General features: G+C 45.5%; 1 protein-coding gene across 8 annotated transcripts in view; it reads left to right on the plus strand.

Annotated features, from left to right (window-relative positions):
* The first annotated feature begins 554 nt into the window (after nt 1-554).
* LOC110491647 (liprin-alpha-3) overlaps nt 555-21551 on the plus strand; it is a 46665-nt gene continuing 25668 nt past the window's right edge. For 3 of the 8 annotated variants that reach the window (XM_090202297.1, XM_090202299.1, XM_090202300.1), the window contains exons 1-17: nt 723-931; nt 8061-8969; nt 11151-11252; nt 11710-11874; nt 12041-12115; nt 12227-12286; nt 12496-12624; nt 13270-13362; nt 14249-14301; nt 14700-14793; nt 15096-15230; nt 15509-15592; nt 15882-16013; nt 16156-16218; nt 19047-19150; nt 19621-19765; nt 20280-20473. In XM_090202297.1, the coding sequence (XP_090058423.1) occupies nt 8637-8969; nt 11151-11252; nt 11710-11874; nt 12041-12115; nt 12227-12286; nt 12496-12624; nt 13270-13362; nt 14249-14301; nt 14700-14793; nt 15096-15230; nt 15509-15592; nt 15882-16013; nt 16156-16218; nt 19047-19150; nt 19621-19765; nt 20280-20473 (1961 nt within the window). In that variant the 5' untranslated portion in view covers nt 723-931; nt 8061-8636. Of the gene's footprint in view, nt 932-8060; nt 8970-11150; nt 11253-11709; nt 11875-12040; nt 12116-12226; nt 12287-12495; nt 12625-13269; nt 13363-14248; nt 14302-14699; nt 14794-15095; nt 15231-15508; nt 15593-15881; nt 16014-16155; nt 16219-19046; nt 19151-19578; nt 19766-20279; nt 20474-21551 lie in introns of all 8 variants that reach the window. The other 5 variants (XM_090202293.1, XM_090202295.1, XM_090202292.1 and 2 more) reach the window with 4 other exon arrangements.

Here is a 21551-nt window from a genome sequence, read left to right on the forward strand (position 1 = left end):
GGTTTTCTTACCATGCTTGGCACGGAATGGATAGTTTCACATACTTTTGTGTCGTGTATGTCTTCAAATAAAAAAAACACTTACTCCTGCATAATATTAGCAACATAAATACGTGTCATCTAAATTTCATTGCTATGCAAAGAACTGGCCAGGTCAGATCAAGGCACAAACAACTATTTAGAAATGTACATTCTGTTATATATTCACTCTTGATTGGTGTCGTGAGTGAAAATACAAATATCATGGCCTATGTTCAAAACTAAAAGTGTTGTTTGTACAAGTAGCGTGTAGCTTTTGATGTTTGCACCGCATCTCCTCATTCCTGCGGCCTAATTCTGATGTGGTTACACCATCACAAAAATGACTTATCTGGTGCAGTCAAATCGCGCACATTTGTGACACCAGAACATAGGTGATATGTGTCTAAGAAGGGCTATAAACTATGTGCCAACTGGCCTAATGCACACCTTGTTCACTTTCATTCGTTCCGTTCGTATCATATTGAGGATGTCACAAGTCTCCATTATGCATGGTGTGGTCCATGTACGATGGTTAAGTTTGTCTGTCTGTCAACATGGCCTAGCTGTCTCTCATAGCCATTTACTGTAGACTATAATTAATCAGGTGTTTGTTTGGCCTGTGTGTGTGTGTGTGTGTACGTGCGTGTGCGCGCGCGCGTAAATCACAGAGAGATGCGGAGAATGCTGAGAGAATGTTTCTTTAAGACCCATTACCTTCCAATCCGACAGAGGGGGATGCTATGGTAAGGTGGTGTAGTGTTGCTCCCCGCTCCCTTATGCCGTTTGTGGAAAGGAGTGAGACGGGGGGAACCATATATCCGGGTTTTTGAAAGAGGCAAAATCAGCGGAGATGGATCCGAAGAATATTTAACGTCAGATTTGAACAATATGGATGTCGCGTGATGAATGTGGTAAGGATGGAACTTCCACCACTCCTCGCAACCCATTTTTTTATGGCATGAATTGAGAAAATATGCACGCGTTATTGTAACGGTCCAAATGAGTCCGTGAAAATGTGTGCGCGTTTGTGTGTAGCCGATAACCAGTTATGTTTATTGTATTGTCGGAAGGGAGGGGGAAAGCGTTTTGGAGGGAGGGAAATAAATCAAATAAATGATTCAATGCTCGGAATGTCAGGCATTGACAGGTGCGTTAGCAACACACACCGCGATTTATTTAGGGCGCGCGCGCTCGCTCCCTTTTGCGTTTGCATACAGTTAGGTGAGGTGATACCTAGAGAGAGAGAGATAAATATAATGTTGTCTACATTTAACAGCATATGTAGCCGTTATATGCATTGCCTAGTTTATTATAAGCCTATAATAAACGAAAAATCGTAGCCTATATGCTACCTTTAGGAAGCAACCAATTCCGAGAATATTCTTATCACCATTCTTGTCTCTTGTTTGTCTCTGGACTAAATTGTATCCAAAATGTGTGACATGCAATTTTCGAACCCGTTCTGTGTATTTCTGTTGTCCATACACCGAGTAGCCTATATCCTATGCCATGATGAGAGTTAACCATCGAGATATCTTAATGCAAACTGCGGATGTTTTTATGAACATAGGCATGTCTCAAAATCATGGACAAATACAGGTAGTGCGTCGAGGCTATTCGTTTATACGAATGTAGTAGTAGTTGTCTGGGGCTGTTTGTGTTTTATCAAATCGTCTTTTTTCTTCCATACATTCAGAAATGGAGGTATATCTATGCCTAGCATGTCCAAACGCGTCATTTTCAGCACTGAAACACCGTCGGGGATGCGATTAAAGGCATGTTTGATTGGTTTCCGTTTCTTTCATTCTGTCTGCCTAGCTGCCAAAAATCAGTTATTGATTCCAATGATGCGTTTCGTGGTATGAGATGGATGGAAAGCGGCTATGTTGTATTCGCTCTTGTGGATAATGTGACACAGGACAAACAACTGCCATATCAGTCATCATTAATGTGTAAAAATGTAAAATATATCATTGTTCTGTGTGTGTGTAATTGCTGTGTATATAGACTAAAATGTATGTTGAACAGATCATGCCCCTCTTTCTTCCATTGTCGGCAATAGTGAAAGCCAGGAGCCACACTCCTCCCCGCCCCAATGTCTGGTGAACAGTGCTGTTTTTGCTGCCTTGCTCTTTCCTTCCTTCCTCATCTCACTCTCTCTCTCGATCATTTTATATTTCCCTTAACCCCCCATTGGTATACAGCTTATATTTTAGTAACCTAATGCGGTTCAAGATTGGGGCCTGCTCCTAATTGGCCATGTAGAGAGCAACCATGAGATAACTCACTATTCTCGACTGGGAACAACCACAACCAGCAACGTGAGAGCTGTGGGTTGTTGACAGAGATTATGAGGATGATGAGGATGATGACAATAATGATGATAAATAGTATACAGAGATAATTTAGTAACTCTTTGATGATATTAGTCCACGTGACATATTAGTCAGTGTGTCAGGCGCATAAAAGACAATGGTGCTAGATGACCAACTAGCTTTCATAAGCCGAGTATGCCTGAAAGCAGTTGGCCCTATTGTCCTTCTCTTGCTATACAAAATGATGGAAATATTATCACAAGCCCAACTGTCTTTGACTCTATATAATAACGTGAGCTGGTTTGTCGCCTTTGTATCCTCGTGTCAGCTATTTGTATTGCCATTAACATGTTTGAATAGCCTACCGCACAAATATAAGGAAAGTACCTCTACATTATTATTGAGATGATGTTTTGCGGAGGAGCCTGGCTTGGGACATGTCTAGTACTGGTCCTGAAGTGCAGAGGCTAAAGGGCAAAGGGCAATATGCCTGGTTGTCCAGTCTGTTTGTGCTTTGAGCTTATGGCAGTGTTCTACATTGCTTATCAATGTGTCACCGTAAATATCCATCTCTATAGTCTGTCTCTCTAGTCCCTTTTACAGGCAGTGCACTGGGCATCACTACGTTCCTCTACCTCAGAGCTGAATCATTGCTGGGCTGGAACAAAAGCCTGCACATCCAGTAGCTCTCCGGGACCAGGGTTGGAGACTACTGCATGACAGAGGGCCTTGGTGGTCCTCCTCAGCACTCCCGGATGAGATGGAAGAGGCTGATATAGCAGCAGCAGTAACTCAGGTGCAATAGGTGCTGGGTGGGTTACAGTCAGACATCACCCTCCTGGCAGGTCATGGAGGGAATGCTGGCTAAAGTGGATACCCAGACTGACTCATGGTTCTGATGGCCTGACTTGCCCTATCTCCAACTGGACAGGTGTGAGAAATAAGCTTGAAGTTGTAGTCTGGGAGTTGTAGTCTTCTCGGACAGCCCATTGTTGTTACTGTACCAGTACTAGTTTCTCTCAAAAAGGCTACAGAACCAGCATGTGCCGGTGTGCTCCCCGGTCTGGAGAGGCGAGGTTCTGGAACTGCCTTTAGATTACGTTACATACAGTGCATGCATGTCAGCCCCCTTGAACTTTTCGACCTTTTGCCACATTTCAGGCTTCAAACATAAAGATATAAAACTGTATGTTTTTGTGAAGAATCAACAACAAGTGGGACACAATCATGAAGTGGAACGACATTTATTGGATATTTCAAACTTTTTTAACAAATCAAAAACTGAAAAATTGGGCGTGCAAAATTATTCAGCCCCCTTAAGTTAATACTTTGTAGCGCCATCTTTTGCTGCGATTACAGCTGTAAGTCGCTTGGGGTATGTCTCTATCAGTTTTGCACATTGAGAGACTGAAATTTTTTCCCATTCCTCCTTGCAAAACAGCTCGAGCTCAGTGAGGTTGGATGGAGAGCATTTGTGAACAGCAGTTTTCAGTTCTTTCCACAGATTCTCGATTGGATTCAGGTCTGGACTTTGATTTGGCCATTTTAACACCTGGATATGTTTATTTTTGAACCATTCCATTGTAGATTTTGCTTTATGTTTTGGATCATTGTCTTGTTGGAAGACAAATCTCCGTCCCAGTCTCAGGCTACATCAGGTTTTCTTCCAGAATGGTCCTGTATTTGGCTCCATCCATCTTCCCATCAATTTTAACCATCTTCCCTGTCCCTGCTGAAGAAAAGCAGGCCCAAACCATGATGCTGCCACCACCATGTTTGACAGTGGGGGTGGTGTGTTCAGAGTGATGAGCTGTGTTGCTTTTACGCCAAACATAACGTTTTGCATTGTTGCCAAAAAGTTCAATTTTGGTTTCATCTGACCAGAGCACCTTCTTCCACATGTTTTGTGTGTCTCCCAGGTGGCTTGTGGCAAACTTTAAACAACACTTTTTATGGATATCTTTAAGAAATGGCTTTCTTCTTGCCACTCTTCCATAAAGGCCAGATTTGTGTGTATATACGACTGATTGTTGTCCTATGGACAGAGTCTCCCACCTCAGCTGTAGAGCTCTGCAGTTCATCCAGAGTGATCATGGGCCTCTTGGCTGCATCTCTGATCAGTCTTCTCCTTGTATGAGCTGAAAGTTTAGAGGGACGGCCAGGTCTTGGTAGATTTGCAGTGGTCTGATACTCCTTCCATTTCAATATTATCGCTTGCACAGTGCTCCTTGGGATGTTTAAAGCTTGGGAAATCTTTTTGTATCCAAATCCGGCTTTAAACAGTATCTCGGACCTGCCTGGTGTGTTCCTTGTTCTTCATGATGCTCTCTGCGCTTTTAACGGACCTCTGAGACTATCACAGTGCAGGTGCATTTATACGGAGACTTGATTACACACAGGTGGATTGTATTTATCATCATTAGTCATTTAGGTCAACATTGGATCATTCAGAGATCCTCACTGAACTTCTGGAGAGAGTTTGCTGCACTGAAAGTAAAGGGGCTGAATAATTTTGCACGCCCAATCTTTCAGTTTTTGATTTGTTAAAAAAGTTTGACATATCCAATAAATGTCGTTCCACTTCATGATTGTGTCCCACTTGTTGTTGATTCTTCACAAAAAAATACAGTTTTATATCTTTATGTTTGAAGCCTGAAATGTGGCAAAAGGTCGCAAAGTTCAAGGGTGCCGAATACTTTCGCAAGGCACTGTAAGTTCGTGTGGTCACAAAAGCCTGAACACTAATTTATTTCATATTTAATGGACTATATTTGATTATTTATTTATTTAACATCTTAATTTAGATCATTTTGGGATAAAAAAAAAACTGGGGATTAACATCAATACAATACCTTACATCACATTTACATTTCATAATACAGAAAGATTGAGAATAAATTTAAGGGAATCAAAAGTCAAGAACGTTCAACGGTTCACCCCCTACCACATTTAGTTTCAATGGCTCTTCTCCCTTTCAGTTCCATTCAAATTTGTTGAAAGACTATCTCGCTGGAAACCAAAATATTTTTCATTGTCATTTGGCACCTGGTTTTCCATACTTGTGTGTTTATTATATATACGATGAAACAGAACAAAAAAACTTTGCAGCTTTCCAGGACCAGGCTTGGTGACTTCCGGTCTTATTTTGGCTATGTTCATCACAGAGAATACACTAATACGTATAACACGCACTTCCTTGAGCCTGAGGTGTTTGGGCCATTCCTGCTTGTTGTCAATAACAGGGCCATGTTCAGTAGGAAGAAAACATTTTGAAATGGGGAGGTGCCACCTGAACTTGTCCAATAAGAACACTGTTTGTTTTGTTTTCCATTGCAAATCATTTAAAACATTTGCCCTTGTCACTTCCTGACCTTAGTTCCTTTTTTATGTCTCTGTTTTAGTTTGGTCAGGGCGTGAGTTGGGGTGGGCATTCTATCTTGTGTTTTCTATGTTTGTATCTCTGTGTTTGGCCAGGTATGGTTCCCAATCAGAGGCAGCTGTCGATCGTTGTCTCTGATTGAGAACCATACTTAGGTAGCCTGTTTTTCCCATTTTGAGTTGTGGGTGATTGTTTTCTGTTTAGTGTATGTCACCTTACAGAACTGTTTAGTTTATTCCATTTCACTTTGTTATTTTGTTTTGTGCGTTCAGTCAAATAAATGATGAGGAACACTTACCACGCTGCATATTGGTCCTATATTTCCTACTCCTCCTCAGACCACGAAGAGATTCGTTACAGAATCACCCACCAAAAAGGACCAAGCAGCGTGGTAACCTGGAGCAGAGGGTTCTGGACTCCTGGATTTGGGAGGAGATTTTGGACGGTAAGGGACCCTGGGCACAGGCTGGGGAATATCGCCGCCCCAGGGAAGAACTGGAGGCAGCTAAAGCCGAGCGGCGGCGATATGAGAAGTTAGCATGGCAGCGCAACAGGCACGAGGGGCACACGGGGAGTGTGGCAGAGTCAGATTGGACACCTGAGCCAACTCCCCGTGCTTACCGTGGCGGGCATCGTACTGGTCAGGCACCGTGTTATGCGGTCAAGCGCACAGTGTCTCCAGTGCGCGTTCTTAGCCCGGTGCGCTACATCCCAGCCCCTCGCAAGTGCCATGCGAGAGTGGGCATCCAGCCAGGGAGTATTGTGCCGGCCCAGCGTGTTTGGTCTCCGGTACGCCGTTTCGGCCCAGGGTATCCTGTGCCGGCGCTGCGTGCTGTGTCCCCGGGGCGCTGGGAGGGTGCAGTGCGCGCTATGCCTGACCTCCGCCCGTGCCGGGCGAATGTGGGCATTGAGCCTAAGGGAGAGGTGCGAGTGGTAAGCACCAGATCTCCAGTGCTCACCCACAGCCCGGTTCAACCTGTGCCTGCACTTTGGAGGGTCCGGGCTAAAGTGGTCATCCAGCCTGGAGGAGTGGTGCCAAGGCTGCGCACCAGATCTCCAGTGCTCCTCCCCAACCCGGTCCATCCGGTGCCTCCTCCACGCACCAGGCCTCCTGTAGGTCTCCCCAGCCTGGTGGGTCCTGTGGCAGCCCCACGCACCAGGCTGTCTCTCCGTCTCCTCCCTCCAGGTTCTCCAGTCTGGCAGGAGCTGCCAGAGCCACCCGTCAGTCAGGAGCTGCCAGAGCCGCCCTTCACTCCGGCGTAGCCGGAGTCGCCCTTCACTCTGGCGCTGCCGGAGTCTCCCACCAGTCCGGCGCTGCCAGAGCCGCCCATCAGTCAGGAGCTGCCAGAGCCGCCCATCAGTCAGGAGCTGCCAGAGCCGCCCTTCACTCCGGAGCTGCCAAAGCCGCCCTTCAGTCCGGCACCGCCAGAGTCGCCCTTCACTCCGGCGCTGCCAAAGCCGCCTTTCAGTCCGGCACCGCCAGAGTCGCCCTTCACCCCGGCGCTGCCGGAGTTTCCCGCCTGTCCGGCGCTGCCGGAGTCTCCCGTCTATTCGGGGCCCGCTGCAAGGGTCCCCCGTCCGAGGTCGGCGGCGAGGGTCGCCGCTCCAAAGGCGCCACTTCAGTGGGCCAAGACTATGGTGGAGTGCGGTCCACGTCCTGCGCCAGAGCCGCCCCCGCGGACGGATGCCCACCAAGACCCTCCCCTATGGGTTTAGGTTTTGCGGCCAGGGTCCGCACCTTTGGGGGGGAGTACTGTCACGTCCTGACCTTAGTTCCTTTTTATGTCTCTGTTTTAGTTTGGTCAGGGCGTGAGTTGGGGTGGGCATTCTATGTTGTGATTTCTATGTTTGTATCTCTGTGTTTGGCCTGGTATGGTTCCCAATCAGAGGCAGCTGTCGATCGTTGTCTCTGATTGAGAACCATACTTAGGTAGCCTGTTTTTCCCATTTTGAGTTGTGGGTGATTGTTTTCTGTTTAGTGTATGTCACCTTACAGAACTGTTTAGTTTCTTCCATTTCACTTTGTTATTTTGTTTTGTGCGTTCAGTCAAATAAATGATGAGGAACACTTACCACGCTGCATATTGGTCCGATATTTCCTACTCCTCCTCAGACCACGAAGAGATTCGTTACAGCCCTGCTGAACACGACCCATGCCCTGTACATTAAATTGCATATTTCGGGTTATTATCTGTCTACACTTACAAAGAGTTGCAGTACAATGTTTCTGTTTGTGCCATTGTCTTACAGTAGTAGTAGTATTGGCCTAACTTCTATGTTGTTGTATACAGTGTGTTAACTAAGGTGGGCCTAGTGTGACACTTCGTTTATCTTAATTTCTTTCAGCTATCGCTCCCGGTGCTGTGAAGACCCAACCAGTGGACCGAGTCGGAAGGTGGGCCTTCCTCTCCTGCGGCCCCTCCCCTTCCTCACCTTCAGCCAATCCTAGATTCAAACCACAGCCCAGTTTCCCATAGATACTTTCTTACTGCTTTGGTCCTTCAAGATCACATAGTTCCATCATGGTAAACAAAACTCAGATTGTTGCATAGTAAGAAAAAGCTGTGAGAGAGAAAAATCCACTAGGCCTATTTGTTGGTGTTGTTTTGGAGAAAATAAGTAAGGCAATAGATAAAATTAGAGAGAGTGAAGAGGAAGCGTTGAACACGACTGGTTGAAAGCTATTTTTGACGAAGAAAAAAAGCAACGATTTCTCTTTTTAACACTGTCATCTCAGTGATGAGATTAACAGGCTCAAACAGAAGCTCGCATGCAAGTGAGGTAACAGATTGACATTCTGTCCACAAATCACACGTACACGCACTTTGACCTACGGAACCCCTGCACACAGGGCTTTTGCGTAAACAAGCACTCCTAACATAGACGTTTTCTCCTGGAGCCCACCACACTCTCTCCAGTCTCATGATGATGTGTGAGGTGATGCCCACCATTTCGGAGGACGGGCGAGGAGGAGGCCCCTCCTCTCCTGGGGTTGGGGCTGGGATTGGAGGCCCTGGTGGGGCCATGGGGGGAGGGGGCTACGGTGGCCGAGGGGAATCCAGGGGCGGGGGTGACGAGGGAGGCAGCACAGGGAACCTGGAATCCCTGATGGTCAACATGCTGACCGAGAGGGAGAGGCTGTTGGAGAGCCTGAGGGAGACCCAAGACAGCCTTGGGACGGCCCAGCTACGCCTCAGAGAGCTGGGCCACGAGAAGGACTCCCTCTCGAGACAGCTGTCCATCGCCCTGCCACAGGTACAGTATAGTGTGTGTGCTTGTGTGTGTGTGGTGCAGTTGTGTTTGGGTGTGTATGGGGTACAGTTGGGCGATATCCAGATTTTCATACCGTCATATCGTTTCTGTACCATGTATTACCGAATTTGCACACAAGGGGCACTTTAAAAAAAATAAAAAATAAAAACATTAGGGATCTTGATCTAGGAGGAGATTGAATGTATCTGCTGTAACCAAGAAGCTTGATCTTGACATCTAGCCACTTAGCTAGCAAGTTAGCAAACCGAATGCATAGCTGGAGGCCTGAGCTGGATATCATTTATTACATCTTCGATTGCTTATAGGTATACTTAACTTATGGTTAGAAGCAGTGGCGTAGCACGCACCCACCAACCCCGTCAGTATTTTGAAATATCCCGGTATACGGTATAAACAGTATATCACCCAGGCCTAGTACAGGGGGTTGTGTATAGTACATCGGTGTATGAGTGTGGGTACTGTCAGTATATGTTCATGTGACAATGTGGGTGTGATGGGCATGTCTAAGTGTGTGTGTGTGTGTGTGTGTGTTCTTATGTGTGTGTGTGTGTGTGCGCTGTGTGTGCGCGTGTGTGTGGTGCGTGCGTGTGTGCGACCGCATGTGTGTGTGAGTGTGTTCGTACGTGCGTGTGTATGTGTCAGTTGCAGAGCCAAGCTGGCTCGAAAGAAGTCCCTGTAGTGACAGATCAGTGTGCTCCATCCACCACGTAGAGAAATAACTATAGGCTGTAGACAGGGACATCAATTCATTCTACTACTGCCTTTTTAGAATAGCCACACTAGTATTGCGCTTTCACATGGAGAGGATTTGTGCTTGTGTTCCCTTTTTGTCTTTTTGCTCCCTTGGTTGTTTCAGCATTTTCTTTTAGCAATTGTTCATCTCAGAGTGAGGGATTTTTTTGTTTTTTGTTTTTAGCACGGTCATAACCATACAGTTATTGGCAATAGCTTAATAGGGAATTAGACAGTAGTACTATATTCATATTTTTCATTAGATTGACCTTCATGGCCACCGTAGGTGGAGGGCTAAATCTTCTTCAGTGGGTAAATGCTCCCTCAAAAAGATCAGATTTAAATCAGGTTCGATGAAACGTATCTTTGTTAAGCCATCCCTTACCTGGGCACACACACAGCTTATTGTGAAAACTAGATTGTGGAACAGTACCCCAACACCGTTCTGTGATTTGAGATTGGAGCTAATACGTTTCATATGTAAGTACACAGCACACATTCCGTACAATAAACAAACAAACGTATGTGAACTGTACAGTATACGTAGCACACGCCAACCTACTTGGACCATGTGATAAAGGGTAAGTTTGTGTGTTTACTCTTTCAATATGAGTGCTAATGAAAGGAGCCCATGGCCTATCCAATGACCATACAGTCAGAGAGCGAGAATAAGAGAGAGATGGAATGAAAAAAGAAATGAGAAGAGATGCCAAGTGAAATTCAGAGCTTTAACCCAAACAAGGACCAATCCCAGAAGGCCGAGCGCCAACGGTCCTACTGTGTCACCATCTGTATACTCCCCCTTCTCTTATCTCCGATTTGCATTTCGAATGCAACTGTTACTGTGGCTTTGCGTTGCAGTCCTCTAGTCTAAAGGTAGTCAAGTGGTTCTTGTGCCTCAACAACAAAGGTTCTAAACCTTGTGCCTACAAAATGAAGCTGAAGTTGTTGGTGTTTTTCTCCCCCTCCAAGTAATTGAGATCAGGTTTTTTTACCGGGAAGGCTTGTGATCATAAGGACTAATTAATCAATGGTTGCATGTTATATTACCTTGTGATGGCAATGCTGTTGTTGACAGTGTGTTTCCAGTTTTGCACTGTAAGTGACACGTCAATGCTGTGAGTGTCTCTCGCCTCTCCATTGCATTTCAGTGCAGTATCATTGTGTAACACAGTGACATAATCCTTGAAGGCCAGTTCACAGAGGAGGTTACGAGCCTGAGACTGATAGTGCGTGTGTGCGCGCGTGTGTGTGCGTGTGTGTGTGTGTGTGTGTGTGTGTGTGTGAGTGAGTGTTAACAGAGTTGGTTGCACACCTTGCAAGTCAAAGTATATTTCCTGTCATTTTGCATCTACTTTGATTGTGTGCATGTGAGCATGTTACAGGTCACCCATATTGTTCATGAATGTTATGTTGCTTGGGGCTGTGCAGGAGTTTGCTGTGCTGACTAAGGAGCTGAATGTTTGCCGGGAGCAGCTACTGGAGAGGGAAGAGGAGATTGCTGAGCTCAAGGCAGAGAGAAACAACACACGTGTAAGATGTTTATCGGCCATTTTACTGACTAGCACTCTCACAGCAGTTGTGTTTGTTCTTTCTCACACATCATAGTTGTGGCATCGACTTCGAAATACTCGTTCTTCTCCTCCCTAGTACTCACCTTCACATTTTCTCCTTCCCTCCTTTTTTCTCCACGTGTTTCTCCCCCTTCTCTTTCTGCTACCTTATGCTCTTCCAATCCTCTCTGCTCCCTCTAAACAATCTTACTCGGTCTTTCTGCCACCTTTCCTTGTCTCTCTCCCTCTCCTCCCCCGCCTCTCTTACCTTCTCTCTCCTCCCTTTTCTTTCTTTTTCCTCTCCTTTCTCTTTCTCCCCTTTTACTTTGCCTCTCTCTCCATCTCCATCCTTGCATCTCTTACTCCTCTGCCTCTCTCTCGCTCTCTTTCTCTCTCTTCTTCTACCTCAATCACTTTATCTCTCTCTCCTCCCGCAGTTGCTACTAGAGCACCTGGAGTGTCTTGTGTCTCGTCACGAGCGCAGTCTGAGGATGACGGTGGTGAAGAGGCAGGCCCAGTCCCCGGCGGGGGTCTCCAGTGAAGTGGAGGTCCTCAAGGCCCTCAAGTCCCTGTTTGAGCACCACAAGGCTTTGGATGAGAAGGTGGGCGACCAGGCTGCCATTTTGGGGTCTCCATCCCAACTCATAAGCAGCTACTGTAGCTTTCTCTCAACAGTCGCTTTTTTTTGTTTGTTGCTTTGATGGAAAAGATCCATACAAACACGTTTCTCAGCGTTTCTCAGTCATTTCTTATTTTTCGGCCCATAAGGTTCGAGAGCGACTCCGTGTGGCCCTTGAGAGAGTGACCCTTTTGGAGGATCAACTACAAGCGTCTGCTCAAGAGGTAAAAGCCATACGGGATACACATGTTTTATTAGAGCTAGTTTAAGCTCCATTTCACGATAATAAGAAAATGCATTCTATATATTTTGCTCACCATTTACCTCTCTTGCAGGTGATCTCTTTAAGAGACCAAATTAAAAGACGACAACAAGGGTTGGACGGCGGGAAAGACGTAAGGGGGGGATTCATGCACGTCGTTTCCAGTGTTTGTGTTTGTTAGTGTCCTAAAGTTAACAGCAGCACGTTAGCAGATAATTGGCGTTATGATGCCGTTTTCTTCTTTAGTCTGTCTCTTTGATCGTCAACCGTCTGATGATGGGTCTAATTCATCTTGTTCCCCATCGCTCTCCTTTCTCGATGCCATCTCCCCGGCGACAACAGCGCCTACCCAATGGACCCTCCTCTGGATTGGACGACGGTGAGATCGACAGACAGAGAGAAACGGAGATAGAGCGGCAGAGAGCCGAGCTCTCCCAGCTGAAAGAAAGATTGGCCCTTATGTGTCGACAGGTTGGTTTGAGAGAGAGAGAGAGAGAGAGAGAGAGAGAGAGAGAGAGAGAGAGAGAGAGAGAGAGAGAGAGAGAGAGAGAGAGAGAGAGAGAGAGAGAGAGAGAGAGAGAGAGAGAGAGAGAGAGAGAGAGAGAGAGAGAGAGAGAGAGAGAGAGAGAGAGAGAGAGAGAGAGAGAGAGAGAGAGAGAGAGAGAGAGAGAGAGAGAGAGAGAGAGAGAGAGAGAGAGAGAGAGAGAGAGAGAGAGTAGCCTGCCCTACATGTATGCATTGCCTAGTTTATAATGAACCATAATCTAGCCTATACCGTTATGAACCATTCCCAAGAATAGTGTGTGTGTGAGAGAGCGTGAGAGAGAGAACAAGGGTGAAAGAGAGAGAAGAGCGATAAAGAAAAATAGATTTGGGTTGGGGGTTGTATGAAGATTGTTAAAACCAGTTCTCCTCTTCCCTCTTGTGGACAGTCATAGCATTGCATCTGTTCTGCAAAAACCACACAGTGCATGACAGTCTTTTTCTATGTAGCTAACATAAACCTGCCTCTGCCCAAACCAGTGCTTCACGTCTTCACTCATGAAGGCCCTCTGTTCTGTTACGGTCCCTTATTGTCCCTTAACCATCGTATTGCTCTTCCTCGTGTCACGTCAGGTTGGGGAAATAGAGGAACAGCTTGCAGCCGCCAGGAGGGAAGTGACGAAGTCGGAGGAGGCCAATCAGAAGCTCCAGAGGGATGTGAAGGAGGTATGTCAGGCCAATCTGTTCTTGGCCAAGGCCTTAGATCAGGGGTGGGCAAACCTTTTGGCTAGAGGGCCACATCGGGATTATGAAATTCTACTAGGGGAGGGGGGGGGTTTCTTTGTCAAAATCGATTTGCAGGCCAGAAATAAGGAAGTTATTTACAAAGTAAATACGCCCATTATCATTTCTACATACTCTCTACTTAGTTTTAGATGTTCAAATGTAGCCTGGAGCATTTATTTCACACAAAATAATAATTTCCCCCGCAAAAAAACAAAATAACAATAATTGGCTGGCGGGCCAGATGCGATCCGCGGGCAGTAGTTTGCCCACACCTGACTTAGATTCTATCAGCTCCCGGGCCTCTCTGTTCCAGCGACTGTTCCATCCCACTATGTTCATCCAAAGCAAATATCTCAAAGCACAGAGCATTGGAATGCCTAGTATGAATTTGGGGAAAAGAGGCATTTATGAGTCATATTCATCATGGCCATTCATTTCAAAGTCCAAACAAATGGCTGTACCAATCCCAGGTTGCTCCTTTAATAGTAAATGGTCTATAATACATAATAAAGGCCTATTTAGCTACTTATATTACACATGCGTGCCTATATTGTGATACCTATACTAAAGTTGTACCTCTTGGATAGAAAACCAAAGAAGAACCGTAAGTGACACGATAGACAAGAGGACCTGTGCACGTATACAATGACGGAACACATGTGATAATGAATAGTCAATCAGTAGTCAATTCTGAATGTGCACATTCCCCTGTTAGATGTTTAGGTTGCCATTTGATGCTGTTCAGAGTGGTACAGTGTGCCCTGTATAATTGATGTGTTTCTTTGGATGTTTTAAACATGCTTCGCTATGTCTCTGCATCATTCAGGCTCTGTGCCAAAGGGAGGATATGGAGGAGAGGATCACTACATTAGAGCGCAGGTAACCCTCTTTCTAACACCATTTCTAACACCCGGGACTATGGTGCCAAACCACCGGGTGTTTTCCTCGTTATCGGAAAAGTTGTCACCAAGGTGTCACCAACACCTGTACCTCGCAGCTTACCTCTTTATCTCGCCGTTTCATCTCACTTGTTTGGGTATTTTCAATTGTCACAGCGCACTGCAAGAGTTGGCTTGTGTCTCTCCATGCTGTGAGGAGTGGAAGTTCATAACTAATGGTCAGGGATGTAGTGGAGCATAAATGCACTTAAACATCATTTAGGCGCCTTTAGATTGGTGAAAAGCGTTTACGTTCCTTTCGTGCCAAATAGCTTTTGCGTTTACAATGCTGCATTACCCCCCCCCCCCCTGCTAACAATGTGTCCATGTCGTTTGCAGGTACCTCAGTGCTCAGAGGGAAGCAACCTCTCTACATGACGTCAAAGACAAGCTGGAGAATGAGCTGGCCAGCAAGGAGTCACTGCACAGACAGGTAATTGGTTAACGAACGACTACGAGCGTGGCTTACATAGATGTACAGTAACCCTGTACAAATGGATAGGTTATATCCAGAGTAACGTCTTTTAATACTTAGAGCCTGATTCGTATGGCCAATTTCCTGGATCTAGATGTATCTTGGACAGGTAAATCATTCTGAAAGGAGAATCTCCATTGAAAGCGTGTGTTAGTCCAGGGCAAGGCTTAATCCGGGTGCCGAAAAACGGCCCTCGGACTCAGACTTGGATTTTAGTACAGCTCCGCTCTCTTCCCTCCTCTCTTCCTGTGTGTTGTCAGAGTGAGGAGAAGAACAGGCAGCTCCAGGAGCGTCTGGATGACGCCAAGCAGAAGCTCCAGCAGACCCTGCAGAGGGCCGAGACACTGCCCGAGATCGAGGCCCAGCTCGCCCAGAGAGTGGCTGCCCTCAACAAGGTACTGTCGTGTGCGTTCGCGGTCTTGATCCTGTTTTCAAGTGTGGATCGGAACTGTCTGTTTGATTTGTCCATCCGTCTCTTTTCCACATTCTACCCGAACGCGTCCGTCTCTGTTTCAGTTTTTGTCGGTCTCCCGTGTTTCTCCCGTGTTTCCGTCTCTCCGTCTGTATGACCTGAGTTGTCCTCTTATTGGCAGCCAATCTATCTTTCAATGTATTAGTCTGAGTTTATGTTTGATCCCATGTACAGACACTTCCTCTCGCTTCTCTTTTATAGGCCGAGGAGCGCCATGGGAACTTTGAGGAGCGACTACGACAGATGGAGGCACAACTTGAAGAGAAAAATCAGGCGTTGCAGAGGGTAATAATGCTCTGTTTGTTTGTCCACTTGCCTTTTACTAAGTCTCATGCGGGATTCTGACAAGTTGCGGCGCAATATGCCGGCTAGAAGTGGTGAAGTGTTACATTGTGTTCCGTACCCTCCGTTTTGGCCAATCAGTTGAAACCAAATCCTGTCTTTGTGAACTGTTTGAACTCTTATTGCTACCCGAAACCAAACAGTTGGTTCTGCTTTTTTTATTATTTTTCTCCTTCACATCTGTTTTCTACCTTGACCCCCCCCCGACTGTGTCCTTTTGTCTACGTTTCAGGCAAGGCAGAGAGAGAAAATGAACGACGAACACAACAAACGCCTCTCGGACACGGTGGACAAGCTACTGTCCGAGTCCAACGAAAGACTGCAGCTTCACCTCAAAGAGAGAATGGCTGCCCTCGAGGAGAAGGTGCTCTAAAGCTTTGTTAACCATTTGCTAAGTTAAGCTAAAATTACCATTAATGCTCAGTAAGTCTTTTTTTTTTTTTAAATCAACGTAATCAACAGCAAACATGAGTCAACTTGGCACAATCACTCCTCCCCTCATTTAGAATTCCCTGTCAGAGGAGCTCGCAAACATGAAGAAAATCCAAGATGATCTGCTAGCGAACAAGGTACATGTCTTCCCCTTATTGTATCCAGTCGGTTTAGGTTTAATTATGTATGTTTTTGCTGTAATTTACATCTGTGTATACATGTGATGAGCACATCAGCTGTACTTTATACCGACTTAAAACTGTCAGGAAGACTTTGGACTGCCTTTTTACGGCTATACACTGACTTTTGCAAACCCTTTTTGGAATAATAGGGTAGGTAGTTTATGCTCACTCTAAAAAGAAAACGGTTCCTGGAGTATCCTTTGGGAGTTGTTCAAATTGAAACTGTGTGGGGGGGGAACCCCTATAAGTTCTTCCTTTTAATGTATCCTCAATGAACCTTTTGAGGAATCTTTTTGGGGTTAATATTTGAACTACCCCCCCCCCCCCCCGTTATTATAAATAATAACAATACGCACAACAATAACACAATGTTTTAGTTCTCAGCGTTTATTTTGATTTTAGTGGCAAAGCGGAATTCAAATATGAAATATGAGGTAAACTCCCAGCAGAGCCCCAAGTCCAATGGGTATTTAATCTGGCGTGTTGATGCTAATGTGTTGATGTTCTCCGTATCCATAGCCAGAATGAATTTGCAGTGCATGTTGATCGAACAGGTTCCCTGTTATATTCATCGGAGGTTTAGGGAGGGTGAAGTCTGTGAATCCAAAAATGTTGTAATTATACAGATTAACAAAACATGCACTCGACAGCGTTCGTACCTTGGTGTTTGTGGTGAATGTGAACGATGAAAACTGTTCTGATAATGGTTTTCATACCCACACCGTGTCCATAATGTAAAGGCCGATGGGATATTCATTGAAGAGGCAAGGGAGAAGGATGGTAAAGGGGATCTGCATGACGTACCAATACCAATTGACATACCTTTGTATGCCGCCTCTTCTACCTGCAGACACAGACACAAAAGTGAGCAGATAGCCACCCAACACAGCTAGCCTTCAACACATTGTTATAGCCTACATATTCATACCTTTTTGCTTGATTGATATCCACTGGATTCTGTCCATTTTAGAAAGATTTGCACAAATATGAAAAGATAAATGGTATCATAAAACAGTATGAATTTAGATCATACAAGGGACAAAACGTACCTTAAATTGAGGCGATCTTTAACATTTTTTTAGTTGAGTGTCTGCACCTGCTGTCTTTCAAATCCAAATGTTTCAGTTGGGCAGTTACAGTGCCTTGCGAAAGTATTCGGCCCCCTTGAACTTTGCGACCTTTTGCCACATTTCAGGCTTCAAACATAAAGATATAAAACTGTATTTTTTTGTGAAGAATCAACAACAAGTGGGACACAATCATGAAGTGGAACGACATTTATTGGATATTTCAAACTTTTTTAACAAATCAAAAACTGAAAAATTGGGCGTGCAAAATTATTCAGCCCCCTTAAGTTAATACTTTGTAGCGCCACCTTTTGCTGCGATTACAGCTGTAAGTCGCTTGGGGTATGTCTCTATCATTTTTGCACATCGAGAGACTGAAATGTTTTCCCATTCCTCCTTGCAAAACAGCTCAAGCTCAGTGAGGTTGGATGGAGAGCATTTGTGAACAGCAGTTTTCAGTTCTTTCCACAGATTCTCGATTGGATTCAGGTCTGGACTTTGACTTGGCCATTCTAACACCTGGATATGTTTATTTTTGAACCATTCCATTGTAGATTTTGCTTTATGTTTTGGATCATTGTCTTGTTGGAAGACAAATCTCTGTCCCAGTCTCAGGTCTTTTGCAGACTCCATCAGGTTTTCTTCCAGAATGGTCCTGTATTTGGCTCCATCCATCTTCCCATCAATTTTAACCATCTTCCCTGTCCCTGCTGAAGAAAAGCAGGCCCAAACCATGATGCTGCCACCACCATGTTTGACAGTGGGGATGATGTGTTCAGGGTGATGAGCTGTGTTGCTTTTACGCCAAACATAATGTTTTGCATTGTTGCCAAAAAGTTCAATTTTGGTTTCATCTGACCAGAGCACCTTCTTCCACATGTTTTGTGTGTCTCCCAGGTGGCTTGTGGCAAACTTTAAACAACACTTTTTATGGATATCTTTAAGAAATGGCTTTCTTCTTGCCACTCTTCCATAAAGGCCAGATTTGTGCAATATACGACTGATTGTTGTCCTATGGACAGAGTCTCCCACCTCAGCTGTAGATCTCTGCAGTTCATCCAGAGTGATCATGGGCCTCTTGGCTGCATCTCTGATCAGTCTTCTCCTTGTATGAGCTGAAAGTTTAGAGGGACGGCCAGGTCTTGGTAGATTTGCAGTGGTCTGATACTGCTTCCATTTCAATATTATCGCTTGCACAGTGCTCCTTGGGATGTTTAAAGCTTGGGAAAGCTTGTAGTTTCCTGCAAGAACCCCCACCAACTAAGGAGGTCCCTTGAGGAACCCCGCCTCCTATGGGGTTCATGGAAGAACCTTTTGGGGGCAATCGTCAGTGCCAAGAACCCTAAGGTTGAGTGGAAATGGAGTAAGAACGTTGAGGATCTTCGAAGAACCCTTGTTGAACCACCTAATTTTTTGGAGTACTCCCTAGTCTCGATATGCAACTTCCTCTTTATCATCGCAAGGGTTTATGTGTTTCGCTGCAAGAACCGGAGACCAGTCACACTGCTCTGCACTGACAACAGTGTTTTGAGACCTAGACTTCTGTGATCAATTAGTTCTGTCTGTTCTTTAGTTATTCTTGCCTGCTTCTGTATCCGGGCTTTGTTGTGTTCTTTTAATAGGGCAATAGATGCATGTAAAAAAAAGTTGAAACTTTTCTTTACTGTGATATTATGTAATCCTGTACTGTACTCTGCTCCTGTCTCTCTCTCCTAGGACCAGCTCATAGCTGAGCTGGAGAGGATTCAGCTGGAGCTGGATCAACTGAGGGGCAGGCCTGGCTCTTCCTATTCCAGGTTAGCCACAATGGAGCTTCAAGGGTATTTATAAATACATTTTTTTTTTAATAAACGCATCTGATTAACACATTTGTTCTATCTTTCGAGGGAAAATTAACACTTTACTCTTCGTAAAATAGACTTTCTAAATGTTTTTTAAAAAATATTTAGCAAAGAGACGAACAGGACAAAGAGTTGATTTTAAGTTTACGTTGTTATTCTCACTTTCTGTCAGTTGATGTAGAATTAGATTTTTTTCTAATGTAGTGAATGTAACGAATAAACCATTGTTGTGATTAAGGATCAAATGTCACAATAACTCAATTTGTTTGAATATTTGAAATATTTTTTCATTCAAAAAGTAAATTTTATTCAGGAAATGGCGGCAATACATTTAAAAAAAAAAAAAGTGCTATAACGAATAAAGCAATTTTATTTTCTCATCTCATAAAATCTCACAAACTCTGTAGGACGAGCAACGTGAGCTCACTTCCCTCCACCCTTTTTCGAAGATCTCTTCCAGGGAGTGCCTCAGAGCTCCGTTACCCCCAGGGTGGTGGCTCCCTCCCAGCCGGCTATGGCAGCTCCTCCAGTGGCGTGGTGGTCCGGAGGGCACACCGCGGCCGATGGGCTCCCCCCAGGGATGACAGCAACAAGGTGAGGATCTCATTGACTACCTACAGGACTGTAGCTCCCTGGTGGCCTGGTTCCATACTGTAAGGGCTATAGCCAACCTGCGAAAATAAAATAAATGGTGCACACTTATGGCTCCAATGCAAAAAATATACGTTTTGACAGCTATGCTGTCTTCATCAGGGTTTCAACTCCTAACTCCTGTCCCACAACGTACAGTATAGAACCAAGCTAGCTCCCTGGGTGGTGCCTAATGTGTTTTCATTATTTGTGATTGACTGAGTGACCTGTCACTCCTACACATGGGGGCCATTTTGTTTGTGCTGTGACTTTATACGCAAGGATTAAAGTAGCTAACAGCATTCCAAGTCATGTTGGACTGCCTGTAGGAAAAACATGACGAGGCAACCTTTCATTTAATCATCTCTACTTTTTCCCCTTTCGCTTAATTCTTTCATACTTCCTTTCTTTCTGTCTCCCTCCTCTCTCCCTCCTCTCTCTCTTGTTTCTCTCTCTCTCCTCCCCGGTCTGTCGACAGTATGGAGAGTGGGACAGTGGCAACATGCTGGGTCCCGGGTTCGAGGGAGGAGTCGAGGGGGGCTGCTCAGATGATGAGGACGACAGGGAGACCCTGTTTGGCTCAGAGCTGCTCTCGCCCAGCGGACAGACGGACGTGCAGACCCTTGCCATCATGCTGCAGGAGCAACTGGAGGCCATCAACAAGGAGATCAAGTAAGTATTCAGCTACACCGCAACAGGAATAATGGGGTTTTGAGGTCTTAACACACCTACAAATGCCTCAGAACTACCAAAGAAGATTTGTGAGGCGGTAAAGAAAGGTAGTGTACGCCACTCCAGGTTCAAACCAGAGCCTGGGGAGCTCTGCCTAACCAGTCAATCACACTACTCTCTCACTTGAGTATCTTAACAAGTTATTTTCTGATGATCTCATTTTGTAGCTTTGGCAAGGATGTGTGTGATTCCCATCCCAGTTCACTCCTCGCCCTGCAGGTTTTTACAGACGTCTCCCCACCCTATTCCTGCAACCCTTCTAGTTTAGTGTACCTGCACGCACAACCCATATGGAATTCTGGGTCGCTGGTAGCGTCTGGAACTGCCGATCTACGGCCAATAAGGCTGAGTTCATCTCGGCCCACGTTGCCCTTCAGTCCCGACACTTTTTGTCCCCGACTGTGACATGGGTTTCCCCAGAGAACACTGCGACTCCAGCTGCTCTCTCGTCGTCAACGTGTTCTCTCATAGTTCGAGGGCATCTGGTCGTCAGGGTGGTGGCACAGGGCTACTCATTTCTCCTAAGTGGAGATTTTCTCTTCCTCTCTCATCTGTCCATCCTCTCATTTGAATTCCATGCTGTCACTGTCACTTGTCCACTCAAGCTTAACATTGTTGTCATCTATCGCCCACCAGGTGCCCTTGGAGAGTTCCTCAATGAGATTGACACCTTGATAAGCTCCTTTCCCGATGATGGCTCACCACTCATTGTAATGGGTGACATTAACCTCCCGACGCCTCACTTCAGTTTATTTCTTTCCACTCCTGTCCTCTTTTGACCTCACCCTTTCCAGCCACCTCTCACTCACAAGGCAGGCAATACGCTTGACCTCATCTTCACTAGAAGCTGTTCTCTTACTGATCTCGCTGCAACCCCCCCCCCCCATATCTCTGATCACGACTTTATTTCCTCCAACCCTACCCACTCAGCCCTTACCCAGATGGTCATCACTGCGTGCTTACAGAACAGGGCTTCGGGCAGCTGAGTGGAAATGGAGTAAAATTAAACTTCCGAAGG

This window comes from Oncorhynchus mykiss, chromosome 16, assembly GCF_057628025.1.
Source record: "Oncorhynchus mykiss isolate SJ-2025 chromosome 16, ASM5762802v1, whole genome shotgun sequence".
In the NCBI taxonomy this organism is placed as follows: Eukaryota; Metazoa; Chordata; class Actinopteri; order Salmoniformes; family Salmonidae; genus Oncorhynchus; species Oncorhynchus mykiss.